The sequence below is a fragment of the Gambusia affinis genome, linkage group LG04 (genome assembly GCF_019740435.1).
Source record: "Gambusia affinis linkage group LG04, SWU_Gaff_1.0, whole genome shotgun sequence".
Taxonomy (NCBI): Eukaryota; Metazoa; Chordata; class Actinopteri; order Cyprinodontiformes; family Poeciliidae; genus Gambusia; species Gambusia affinis.
In genome coordinates, this window is record NC_057871.1 from 8,900,942 (window position 1) to 8,914,647 (window position 13,706).

The following is a 13,706-nucleotide window of genomic DNA, read 5'->3' on the forward strand; positions in this document are numbered from 1 at the left end:
GCTTTAATTAGTTAATAAGGCCATAAATAAAAAATGTGAACACTAGTAATTTGTACTGTAAAACAAGGAGGATTATCCAACTATGTAGCCACTTTGCAATATTCTGATTCTGTTCAAAATAAGCCCAGGAGCCAATCTCAGTGTACAGCATAAATTATAAAAACGTAGTATGCCAATGCAACAACAGGCTGATTTCTATTAACTCACAGAGATGCGCAAATAAGAGATAACAACAAATAAATCCCACAAACATTTGCAACCTGAGCAACTGGCCTAAGCAAGTTAACAACTTTGCAAATGGTTGAATAGAGCTGGTTGAAATGGATCAGGCGTACGCTCAGGATGCTTTTGGGTGCCTCCCTGTGGAAGATCTCTGGGCTTAACCCACCGGAATGAAACCCCAGGGCAGACATATAAAACACTGGAGGGACTGTAAACCGCTTCTGGAAAAATTATTATTTTAATAGATGAGAGCGATAAAGGAACCTTTAATCTGTGAAAGTATCTCTTTTTTTTTTTTTTACTATTTTGTCTTCCAATAGTGTTTTATGACTCTGCAAGTGATGCAGGTATTTTGAAAATTCATTCACATGGCAAGCACACACACAGTCCAGTTGCCAGCAAATCAAATAAAGTGAAAATCTCTGACACACAATCTCTGACACACAAATGAATCTGGTTTGACCTTTTCACAGAAGGCCTTTGAACCTCCCACAATTAACCTCTACATGCTTCTCATTGTCCTCTCCATCACAATTCATGTTCATGATCACTCCGTCTTACACAATTCACAGAGATGCAAAACAGTTGTACTAATGAGCAGGACATGATCAAAGTGCTGGTGTGGAGGTTCTCTGAGCAGTCTGAAGCGACAACACGGGTCTCCATGTTTTTGCTGCTCGGCCCATCACTCAAAGCCTTGCCCTCTCACAGATATTGCATGTTACATATGTCAGATCTTGGTTTGTGTGTGTGTGAATGGATGTTGGACCATTGACAGGCATGGAAGCAGCTTGTTGAACTAATAGCCTAACTAATGTGTCGACATTCCCCCTCCTCCTCCACCCTCAACAAAAAACTGACATCTCTGCTGTACACTGAAAGACGAGGAAGGGAGGAGAGGGATGAAACGGGAGAAAAAAGAGGATGGAAGTGGCTTGACAAGCGGCAGACCCCATCGCCCTCTGGTCTGACTCTGTCTATCTCCCCTTTGCTCCCAAAGGGTTTGTCTCTAAGGATAGTGCTATGATGAATAGGCCTGTCTAGGCTAACACAGAGGAGACCAATTAGAGAAAGAAAGAAGAAAAAGAGGAAGAACAAAAAAAACAAGGAGAAAAACTGAAGCAAGGCTAGGATACTGAACAGAAAAAAAGAGGAAGTGGAGAACAGGAGCAGACACATGGAGGAGATAGGATTCAGGAAAGCTTAACATACTGTATGCTGGGAGAATTGCTGTCCATGTGTCCATGGGCCTCGGTGTGAGAGCTGTCAGAGCTGAGGGAGTAGATGGGTGAGAGAGTCTGGTCTCCAAAGTCTTAACCTTCTTTGTCTCTGCATGACAGTCTCTGACAGCACAGATGCACAAGAAAGACCGTTAACCGATGTTCTGAGTTTCACCTCCCTCCCTCCTTCATTCTACCTATTACTTAAACACTTAGAGAAAAACTTCAATATCTCACAATTAACTAAGACTCCTAGTTCAACAAATAACTTTGTTTTCTTACATTCATTGTGAAAAGGAAAAGAAGAAATGGAAAGAAACCTTCTGAAAAATTAGACAAAATATATGCTGAAAACTCATTATTCGTTTGGGAAGACAGAGTTTGAATCGTTCTTGGTTGACCCCATCCCTGAAGCCATCTTTGCCATTAGAGACCATTAGGTCTCCAATAGCAAAAGTTCAAATTAAACAAAAATAGACAGCCATCAGGATCACTGGAGTACTTAAACCCCTCCACCACGTTAAGGTGACGATTCCCCGGAGGGGTCCTCGGCGAACCCCATCAAACTGATCATAAACCAATTTGATGACATCCCCCATCCTGAGCAAGCACATGGCGACAGGGGAGAGGAAACCTCAGTTTGATCTGAGAGAAACCTCCAGCAGAACCAGACTCAGGACGGGCAGCCGTCTGCCTCGACTGGCCGAAGAAAAAGATGATAGAAAAGAGACACAAACACAATGCTGGGACCTGTGGAAACACAAAACACAAAGTTAGCAACAACATTGATACATGATACCTGTGTAAGTGACAAGATACAAAATTAAACAGAAACTCAACTGTGCATGACAAGGATGTAGAGCAGCAAACCGTGGAGGCAAGGAGGCGTAGAGAGAGGGATGGCGAAGCTCCAGAACCACAGCACTGTAACCTGTAGATAGAGAATGGAAAAAACACAAACACAGGACAACAAACAACAAACATAATCCAGGCAATATCCTGGATTGTTGTAAGAGGTACAATAAATGTACCTCTTACAACCATTGTTCTCTAAAGCTAACCCTTGTTTTGGTGGAAAACTAGATCACTTGGAGAAAACTTTGAATCCAAAACATTCCAATTATATGAAAATATTAACATTCTGTTACGAATGTTCAATTTAGTTGTATCCATCCATCCATCAATCCATTTTCTTTTGCCTATCCGGGTTTGTTCGCAGGGGTAGCAGCCTAAGTAAGGAGGTGCAGACTTCTCTCTCCCCAGCCACTTGGGCTAGCTCATCCAGGGAACCCCAATGTATTCCCAGGCCAGCCAAGCAATACAGTCTCTCCAACGTGTCCTGAGTCTTCCTCCGGGACTCCTCCCGGTGAGATATGTTCAGAACAGTTCACTGGGGAGGCTTGTAGGAAGCCTGACCAAATGCCCACACCTCCTCAATTGGCTCCTCTAGACATGGAGAAGTACAGCTCTACTCTGAGTCCCTCCCGGATGACCGACCTTCTTGCCCAAAGTATAAGGCACAGCCCAGAGAACCTGCAGAGAAAACTCATTTCGGCCGCTTGACCCAAACCTCATGAATACAGCTGAGAGTAGGAACACAGATCAACCAGTAAATCTAGAGCTTTACCTTTTGACTCAGCTCTATCTTCACGATGACAGACCGGTACAGTGCCTTCTTTACAGCAGACACTGCACCAATCTGCCTATCGATCACCTGCTCCAAATTTCCCTCAGTTTTGAACAAAATCCCACAAAACTTAAACTTCTCTGACACCGGTCACCTACAGGTCACTGATCATCATCCTAGCTGCTTCACATTCGGCTGCAAACTGCTTCAGCGAAAGCTGTAGGTCACGCCCTGATGAAGACAATAGGACCACATCATCTGCAAAAAGCAGAGACACTATCCTATGGCCACCAAAAGGGACACCCTCAACTCCACAGAAGGACCAGGGGATTCTGTCCATAAAAGTTATAAACAGAATCAGGTCAACCTTTGCGGAGGCCAGCTCTCACCAGAAGCAAGCCCGACTTACTGCCAACAATGAAGAACAAGCTCAGACACAGGTCATACAGTGATCTAACAGGTCACTGATCCTCATCCTAGCTGCTTCACACATGGCTGCGAACTGCTCCAGTGAAGGCCGTAGGTCACGCCCTGATGAAGACAATAGGACCACATCATCTGCAAAAAGCAGAGACACAATCCTAAGGCCACCAAAACGGACACTCTCAACTCCACAGAAGGACCAGGGGATTCTGTCCATAAAAGTTATAGACAGAATCAGGTCAACCTTTGTGGAGGCCAGCTCTCACCAGAAGCAAGCCCGACTTACTGCCGGCAATGAAGACCACGCACAGACAGCGATCATACAGTGATCTAACAGGTGACCGATCCTCATCCTAGTTACTTCATACTCGGCTGCGAACTGCTCCAGTGAAGGCCGTAGGTCATCCTGATGAAGACAATAGAACCACATCATCTGCGAAAAGCAGAGACACAATCCTAAGGCCACCAAAACGGACTCTCTCAACTCCACAGAAGGACCAGGGGATTCTGTCTATAAATGTTATAAACAGAATCAGGTCAACCTTTGTGGAGGCCAGCTCTCACCAGAAGCAAGCCCGACTTACTGCCGGCAATGCAGACCAAGCTCTGACACCCACCGGGAGGGCCTAGCGTACCTCCCACAGGGTTCCCAGTGGGACACAGTCGGCCGCCTCTTCCAAGTCCACAAAGCAGATGTAGACTGGCTGAGCGAACTTCCATGCACCCTCCAAGAGCCTGCTGTGGGTGTAGAGCTGGTCCAGTATTCCATGACCAGGATGAAGATCTCAATCCGAAGTTCCCTCCTCCTGAGATGCCAGAATCGTCTTGAAGCCATAGGGAAGTTGTTCTCCATGAAATCTTCAAACTCCTCCATGCCAGAGTTTCTGCCCCAGCGACCACCTAAGCCGCATGCCTACATAACTACAATTTAGTTGCAGTTATAATAAAATGCAGGCACAAGTAGTCCAGATAGGCAAAATATGCATAAATGAAATGGATGTTTACACGTTTGAAATGTCAAAGCCCTGTTTTGTACCCTAATGTTTTCTTCTGCTCCTAATTTTTACCCATTAACAAATGTTTGTTAATGGATTGTTTTCTACCCACAAAGGTGTTTGTGGGTAGAAACAAACACGTGATCAAGAAATTAGCTTAAGAGAAATCAAAGAAGCTTTAGAAAAACTAAAATTCAGAAATCTTACCTGAGTCCATACTTACCTTAAATCCATTCTGATTAAGCGATCTCTCCATAGATTCGGACGTTGTAGAGGCAGGTGTACTCTGGATGGCCCCAGTTATTGTTTATCTGAAGCTTTATAGAGCTGAAGGCCACTTTTTCGTGGCTCTGCAATGATAAAATTATGTATTAGTTTAATATAATACAGTAGAACTTAAAGGGAGTTTATTAGAGGCAAAATATTTTGAGATCGCAAAGCCTTGCAAGAGCACCACCAACATTGCTTCAATGTTTTCCCATTTTGTCATACAACCACAAATGTTCATGTTTTAATTTGTATTTTATGTAATAGACCAACACAAAGAAGCACATAATTGTGAAGTGGAAGGTGATGAGGGTTGTTGGTCTTAATTAGTAGATGGAAATAGCTATGAATACAGATCGGTCCTGAAGAAAACCTGCAGAAGACTTAAAGTGAAACTCACCCTCAAATCAATTTTATTTTGCTGACAAACTGTCTAAATATGTTATTTGGCATTCTATCTAAATAGATAGAATGTTCAGTGCAAAAGGACATTTTTGTGCAAATCTTTCAGCTAGGCATTAATTTTACTAAAATCATCTCACTACTGGTGCCATGGTCATCGGTCAATCGGTTCTTAGGGAATTTAATTTTTTCTGTTGGTTGCAGCAGTTGGTCTTGGTACAATTTTCTCATTAAGGTAACCAAAACACAGCGCCAACTAAAACTGGTGGCACTCAGAAACTGTTGCGAGCGTTGCCATGGGAATTGGTAAGCATTAATCGATAGCATTATTCAGTTTTATAAATGTGTGATTTGTTTGTAATGTAAACACAGAATGGGATGGGTCTCCTCTGCTGTGAGTGTTGGTGAGGGGAGAATCTTATGGCAGCTAATGGAATTAGCCATTAGCCTAATGCTAATTAGCATTAGCATTAGCGGCTAATGCCATCCGAGCAGACAAGCTGCATCTGAGCAAGAGAGAGTTATCGCCATTAAAGTCTCCAACAACAGACAAAAAGACTCTCTAGATTTACCACTAATTGTTTTGAAAAAACATCTCTAGACCAGCCTGAAGAATCTATAAATATAGTGACAATGTGGATACGTTTTCCACAGCGCTTCTTTCATCAGATTACAGTCCCACTCCCTCCCTCCACTCAGCACTCATCCCCACACTCAAAGTGTCTCTTGGCCCCGCCCACTTTTATGCTATTTTTCAAAATTTTCCATAGGTGAAAGGGTATGTTACACTTTAAAAACTGGATCACAGGTTCACCTTCCACCCTAAACACAGAGCCAACAATATAATGGGAAGGTTTAGATCAAGCACCTCATAATCAAAGTCCAAACCTAAATACAAAAAGGAATCTAGCAAAGTTTTAAAAATGACATTTTAGATGCTCCATATTCAAACTGGCTGAGCGTGAGCTTTTTTTTTCTTCATGTATAATTTTCTTTTGTGTTCACAAATATGAGCTTCTTTCTGTTAACATATTTTTCCTATGAAGTCCCAATAAAATTCGATGATGTTTATAGTTTTAACATGAAAACAATTAAGGAAAGTAGCTTAAAAAAGCAACTGGATAAACATACCGGTAGCTCAAAGGTCTGAAGAGGATCTCCATCCTCCTCGTAGATAAAGGTTCCCAGGTGAGTCCATTCCTGTTCAGGCTCCCTCATTCCCTGCAAAATAAAATTAAACAAATATTCTTAGAAATATGTCTGACAGTTAGACTGTGTGTTTCTGTTTAATATTCAGATACTTGTGGCTTACATAAACAGAAAACTCCTTGGGAGCACTCCAGATGTTACCAGTCGGGGACAACATTTTAGGAATGTGTCCCAAGGTGACGTGACTGATTACGACTCTGTGGGACAGGGCGATGACTAAATGTCCCTGGGAACCTTCAAATCCCCAGCACTCTCCTGGGTGTAGGCGAGTCCTCCCCTGAAGAGAAAGAGTTCAAAGTTTGTTAAAATAATAAACAGAAGTCTTCTAAATATTACATCATATAGAAATGCCATTCTGCTTCATATTCATGTTACATTATGATTGCAGTTCAGTTCATACCTGAATAACAATATCTGGGTGGATCGATGGCCGTTCTGGGGCAAACCCAAACCCACTGCATCTCTGTATTTGGCCAGGATGTACGGCCGATGGCATCCATTGTAAAACCTTTGCGCCTGTTTTCAAACACACACAGAAAGTGAATTAAAACCATCTAAGCTTAAAACATTCAGTCAGATTTATGATAGTAATGACTTACCTTGTGATTTCAGCGCAAAGTTCGGTAATAAATCTGCAGATGGAAGAAGGTAGTCCATCTTATTCTGCAGGTCAGCCAGAATATCCTTCACTTCCTGTTTCTGTCTTTCCTGATCTTCAGTTCCTCGGACAGAAAACTAAACACAATTGCAGTTAGATGTTTGGTCATACCACTAAAGAGGACATTAATATATGGGTGTTGATTAACAGAAAGCTTACTGTGTTTATGGTGGGGCGTGAAGAAACCAGAGGCTCCATCATCAAAGGAGCAAGAATGCTGGTAAATCCTGACAAATGAGGAGAAATGAGATTAGTGACACTGCTTTCACACTAAAAACTTTCTACAAAACTTAGAAATATTGGTGCTTGGCTGTTTGTAGAAGAAAGTCATTTACCATAAAACAGGGCGAGAAATATGATGCTGAGGAAACAATGTTTCAGCGTGTGCATCAATAGGTCCCTATTGATGCAGCTGCTGCTGCTGCAGTTGATGTTGTTTCCTAAAGAGGTCTCTTCTTTTGCTGTGTGGTAATACCGACGGTATGTCCACTTCCTGTTCAGCCAAGGTAGAAAAAATACAAATATGTAAACAGATAAATAGATCCTAAGATTATTGGGCTAAATATGCAAAGACTTTTTTGCAAAAGTATTCATTTCCCTTGAACTTTTTCACATCTTGTTTTTAATTACCCAGGAAGTCACCATTGAGAATAAGAATCTATTATTCAAGGGAGATGTGGGTCATTATTCAACGTTATCACATTACGAACACAAACTTTGCAAAGTTTTTTGAACAGCCATTTGGCATAAGTTAGTTTGACTTTATATTCATACTAAGGTCCATCAGGTCCTTTTACCTGTAATTTACTGCTGTAAAGTGCATATAAAAAATACTCACTCCCCCTGTATGCTTTATCATTTTACAACTTTTTCATCAAAATATAAAAATAATGGCAACAAACAAAAAATATTTTTCCCAAAATAAGTGGTTGCATAAATATTCACACATTTTAAAAGTGACCAACTTAATTCAACAAAGGTCCAGCCAACATTGAAGGGGTTTTTTTGTAATTTTTTTTTTTTTTGTCATACAAGCCAAATTTTGTTGTACAATTTATTTTAAAAGTAACAAAACAGTAAAACATTCAAGGGGATAAATACTTTTTATAGACACTGAACACTTGAGTTTCTCTACTGTTTCTATTTCTAACTGATTCCTAGTTAAGTGACATCAGAAGGCATTGTGATGTATGTATGGAACATACATCACAATCACAATTTAGAGGCCGTAGAATTCGAATGCTGAAAAATATACTGCTACAGAAACTAGTCAAAAAAATAAAAAAAACATTTTTTAATTTCTAAATAGTACACATAAGTTTGTGTTTTTTACATGAAAAAAACTCAAAAGTTCAAAGGGGAAGAAATATTTTTGGCATGTCTTGAATTTAATACTTCTTTTGATTCGGCTTACCTGATCCTGGTCTCTTTATAAGAGACCGTTGGTTTTCCATCAGCTCCATAGTATCCATTTATCATGAGTCGAACACTTCTTCTCACAATTTCTAATCCAAAACAGAGGCATGGAAAGTTGGTCAGTGACTTTAACACAAAGCATATCAAATACAAGACAAAATCGCATAACTTTTTATCAGTTTCAGTGTCCTAAAACCATTCATGAAATTTAAAACTGTCATTTATTTTAACTTTATTCCCATGCAAGTCAAACCATTATTTCTGAAAATTATCACAGTCATTGATCTTCAAATAAAATAACTTTAAATAGCTTTTAAATTTTTCCAGATTTGATTCTTGTCACCATTATCAAACGTCCAAAGAAAAAAAAAAAATTATATACATATATATTTCCTATCTTTGCATACGACTGAAAACAAACAGTTCCGTCTTAAATTTAAATTGAACTTTAAACAACTTTTAAATCTACAGTTGGAGAAAAATTTTCAAGATTTGAACCATCTAACTCTGTTTTTCAATTTAAAATTATATAAACTTATTTTCATTTATTTAATGTTTAGAGCCAAACCAGTCACGGTGTTATTTCTGACAATTGTCAGAGTCAGTGATCTTCACATTTTCACATGAAATCACTTTGAAGAAAAACGCTTTAAGTCAACAATTGAGGCCAATTTTTCCAGATTTCTTCCGTCTCATTATTATCAAACATGAAAAAAAACAAAAAACAACAGTCCTGATATCTTCAATCTTTACATAAAACAAGAAGCAAAACTATTCCATCTTAAACTGAAAAAACTTTTTTCTAGCCAACAATTTTCATTAACAAATCACAAATAATTCTGTCAAACCAATTTTTATATCCTTTCAAAATTGTGATTTAGTTATTCTTGATAAATATTCAAAGAAAAACTTACGTTTCATCCTTGTATTTTTACTGTATTTCAGTTGAAATGAAGTAAAACTCTCTTGAACTCTTGAACGTCTCTCTTCTCCGAAGTCCGCAAGCACAAATGAGAAAATTCAGTAAAACATTTCTCCTTTAATGACAAAATTCCAAGACGCTTGTGATGTAAGTTTCAAACATTCACAAGTTCCATAGGTGTGATGTCAGCTTCAGCAAACACAATGGAATTTTAGTGTTGATTTAACATAATGCAGCTTTAAATACATAAAATGACTAAAATCCTGTTTAGTTAATGAGTTTATTAATTTGTATGTGCAAACATATGTGGCAACTAGTAAATACTGTAACAGTTAATTTGTACTTCAACAATGGGCCTCTAAATAAAAACTAATGAACGTGATAAGTATAACACAATAAAGACCTGTTATTAAAATGTACTTCAAAGTGAAGTACAGTTGCTATGGGACAAATAATCTGCGAAAAGATCAATCTCCTCAATCTCTTCCCTAAACTGCTATAGCTGGCTAAAGTAATGCACCGTTCTGACCAAAAACAATCAATCAGAACTATGAGGAGGGTCTTAGTGCTGTCAATCAATATCATTCACTCACTGCTAAATGCCCTCTCCTAAATGTCTCCATATTCGTAACTGACTTCATGGACAGTAATGGTGTTTTGTTAAATTAGAGATTTTACCAACAAATTTAATCTGAACTGTACTTGTAATGGATATCTAGAGTATGCAAAGCTATTCCTGTAGATCTTATTCATCTTATCCAAAACACATTAAAATATTCAAATGTTACTTCACGCATTGCATCATGGGAACAAGAACATTCACGAAGCGCGAAATCTAGTTGTCCAGACATTCAAAGGTCTATCTGCTCCGACTCTGGAATGTACATCGTCGACTTGACTTAGATTTTGAAGTTGGAGTAATCACTTTTGGCACCTCTTGGGTAACGTAAAATAAACCAATAAACCATTTTAAAAAATAAATATGGTTTATAGCAGTATTAGTAGTTAATAGTTACTTAACGACTTTTTGAAAATTGGCGCCCACCTAGTATGTTCTTGTAAACTACGGTATTATTTTGATGTAGCATTCGTTTTACTAAAAAACGTCTTTACTTATGATTTGTAAGTGCTGTGCTTGCTTGTGTAATGTACAAGTAAGACGACGTTATTTGCTAGACAACGGTGACCGCTTTCCTTTTTTTTCCACTCCAAGTGCAGCGCCCATTTATGCGTTCATCTCTAGGAACTTGCTAGCTGGATTTATTCCACCATCTAAATAAGACTAAATCTCACGTAGCTTCCAAAAATATTTGTATGTATAAAAGTCATCAGCGGCTGTGAGTTTACTTGATCTGGCTTTCGGCAGTATAATATGTGATGCGTCTTTTTTTTTTTTAAATCTAATTGCTGATGAAGGGCGCATAAAGTTAGCAGTTCATGACGTCACGCTGCTAGTTTCAATTGTGCTGATTCGTGAATGTCAGGCTGTAATTTTCTTAATTGTTAAACACGGTTTGATGTCCCGGATGTTAGATGCAGGTGGGTTTTTTTAAACTTCGACAGGCTAGTTTTCATATCCAGACTCCGGCTCTGCTCTCCTCGTTCTGTTCGTTTTTTGCTTGAACAGGGCTGCATCTTTTTCAGCCAGTGGTAAATATGTGGTGAGGTCAGACAGAATTGTGCACAGAAATATGGTGATTTATAGACTGTTACAGTAGATAAGAAGCTTCTTTGTCATTTATAAACTGATGACAAACAGATATAGGGACAATTAAGTTACATTTTTGTGAATTAAAACAAGCGAATGAAACTGACATGTATAAAGCATTTTGTTTGGCACTTAATTTGAAGTTTTCACAGATATGCCTTTTTGCATCCTCATGCTTTTTTTGTTACCTGTAGCCCAGTTTATAAACTGTCATAATTTACCGCAACAAAGCCGAGTTTTCATTATGTATGTGTGTAATATTTGCACCCACTTTATACCCACTTTATGTGGGTTACACAGGAACCTGCACATTCGTTTTCATGATTAGATTTAACAACCCCAGTCAACATTTCTAAGTTTTGTAGAAAGTTTTAAGTCTGAAAACAGTGTCACTAATCCTGTCATCTTCTTCTCATTTCTCCTTATTTGTCTGGATTTACCAGCATCCTTGCTCCTCTGATGATGGAACCTCCGGTCTCTTCACCCATCACCATAAACGCAGTAAGCCTTCTGTTAATCAAAACCCTTATTTGAATGTCCTCTTTAGTGATATGACCAAACATCTAACTTCAATTGTGTTTAGGTTTAAGTCCCAGGATGGGAAAACAATAGCTACGTAGAGGAACTGAAGAAAGAGCTACTCCAGGAGGAGTAGCAGCAATGGGGACATAATGAAATACAGGCTGAAACATTGTTTTGTCAGTGTCTTATTTCTCGCCTTGATTTACGGTAAATTATTTTCTTCTACAAACATCCAAGCACCAATATTTCTAAGTTTTGTAGAAAGTTTTGTCTGGAAGCAGTGTTACTGACCCTGTCACCTTCCCCCTTCTCTTTTAGGATTTGCCAGCATTATTGCTCCTCTGACGATGGAACCTCTTGTTTCTTCACCCCCCACTATAAACACAGTAAGCTTTTTATTAATAATAACCCATATTTGAATGTCCTCTTTAGTGATATGACCAAGCTACTAACTTCAATTGTGTTTAGGTTTCTGTCCCAGGATGGGAAGATGAGGGAAGACAAAAACAGGAAGTGAAGGATGTGCTGGTTGGCCTTCAGAATAAGATGAACTACCTTCTTCCATCAGCAGATTTATTACCCAACTTTTCTCTGAAATCACAAGGTAGGTCATTGCTGTCATAAATCTGACTGAATGTTTTAAGCTTAGATAGTTTTAATTCACTTTCTGTGTGCTTGAAATCTCTTGGGAATCTCTGTCATCACCCCCAAGTCCCATCCTTCCCTCACTAGATGTCATCAGGGAGCAGGATGGGAGGAGAGCCTACCTGAGGTTCTCCCACACACCTGCAATTCATTTTCTTTCGTTAGGTGGATCATAAGAAGAGCCGGCTGCCGATCCTCCGAAGCCAGAGTGTTTGCCTATGCGGTAACTCCAGCCCCTCAGAGCCTCAGTTCCTTGTCTGAAGTCTTTTGAGTTTTTAGCTTACCTACGTTTGTGTTCTGCCCTACTTGGTACGCAGCAACTCAGGATTCCATCCAGATCCTGGATTCCTTCCTCTGGTTCGGAGCGATCCCCCACAGCGGTCTTGCTACCCCGGCTGGTCCCAGCCAATCCCCTACCTAGCGGATCACCCTTCCAGCACCAGTAAGTGTCTCCGGCACTATACTGCCCCAGCATCTCATTTGGACTCGCGTATCTCTTTTGTCCCCAGAATTCTGAGTCAGCTGCCCGGTGTGGGTTGTGTTTCAGTCCTGGGCACCTGCATTTATACTCTGTTGCAAATTGTTGTAAATAAAACAAAAGTGCTATTCTGATCTCCAGATTGTATTTCTGCATGTGGGTTAAACAGATTTCCAAAACCATGACAAACAGGAGCAAAGGTTTTACAGTGGATGCCATCGGCCGTACATCCTGGCCAAATACAAAGGTGCAATGGGTTTGGGCTTGCCCCAGAAAGGCCATTGATCCACCCAGACATTGGCATTCAGGTATGAACTGAACTACGATCATAATGTAACATGAATATGAAGCAGAATGGTATTTCTAGATCAGGGGTGTCAAACTCCAGTCCTCGAGGGCCGCTGTCCTGCAACTTTTAGATGTGCCTCTGCTGCACCTCACCTGAATAGAATAATTAGGTCATTAGCAAGGCTCTGGAGAAGTGATCTGCACAAGGAGGAGGCAATTACATTTCATTCTAGTGTTTTGTACATGTCACATCTAAAAACTGCCGGACACCGGCCCTTGAGGACTGGAGTTTGACACCTGTGTTCTAGATGATGTAATAGTTAGAAGACTTTTGTTTATTGTTTTAACATCCCTCTCAAACTTTGAACTCTTTTTCTTCAGAAGGACTCACCTAAATCCAGGAGAATGCTGGGCCTTTGAAGGTTCTCAGGGACATTTAGACATCTCCCGGTTCCACAGAGTCGTGGGACAGGTTGGCGTCCCACCCTGTGATTGTGATGATTGCGACTCACATTCACAGCGGTGAATGTGTGCCTGACACATTCACCACTGGAATCCATGACCTGCAGCACATCAGTGTATCAGGGGGAGAAGTTAAATAGGAGCTGGGTTCCAGTGGCAGACGCCAGATGCTTCCATCGTACCTAGTGGTAACCTGAACTACCTAGTAGTAGATATTAGCGAGCTTCAGTCATCGTTCTAAC

General features: G+C 40.0%; 1 protein-coding gene and 1 long non-coding RNA gene across 2 annotated transcripts; one reads left to right on the top strand and one right to left on the bottom strand.

The window, feature by feature from the left end:
• Positions 1-3,540: 3,540 nt before the first annotated feature.
• Positions 3,541-8,486, bottom strand: LOC122829277 (SUN domain-containing protein 3-like). Its single transcript, XM_044113712.1, has 10 exons — positions 8,438-8,486; positions 7,183-7,250; positions 6,965-7,100; positions 6,766-6,881; positions 6,469-6,642; positions 6,288-6,377; positions 4,754-4,837; positions 4,128-4,244; positions 3,779-3,898; positions 3,541-3,627 (listed from the first exon to the last, which is right to left on the bottom strand). Exons 1-10 carry the CDS (start codon positions 8,484-8,486, stop codon positions 3,541-3,543), a joined length of 1,041 nt encoding a protein of 346 aa, XP_043969647.1.
• Positions 8,487-10,213: 1,727 nt separating this feature from the next.
• LOC122829480 lies at positions 10,214-11,789 on the top strand. The gene is made up of 3 exons (XR_006370371.1): positions 10,214-10,302; positions 11,513-11,570; positions 11,653-11,789. It is a non-coding gene; the product is annotated as an uncharacterized LOC122829480 (long non-coding RNA).
• Positions 11,790-13,706: the final 1,917 nt, after the last annotated feature.

Excerpts from the sequence above, each read along its gene's own strand:
- LOC122829277 (XM_044113712.1), bottom strand. The coding sequence starts at position 8,486 with ATGGAGCTGATGGAAAACCAACGGTCTCTTATAAAGAGACCAGGATCA. Across the intron at positions 6,882-6,964 it reads CTTTGCGCTGAAATCACAAG|GCGCAAAGGTTTTACAATGG; the intron begins GTAAGTCATTAC and ends GTTTGAAAACAG. Across the intron at positions 3,628-3,778 it reads CGTGGTCTTCATTGCCGGCA|ATGATGTGGTCCTATTGTCT; the intron begins GTAAGTCGGGCT and ends TGCTTTTTGCAG.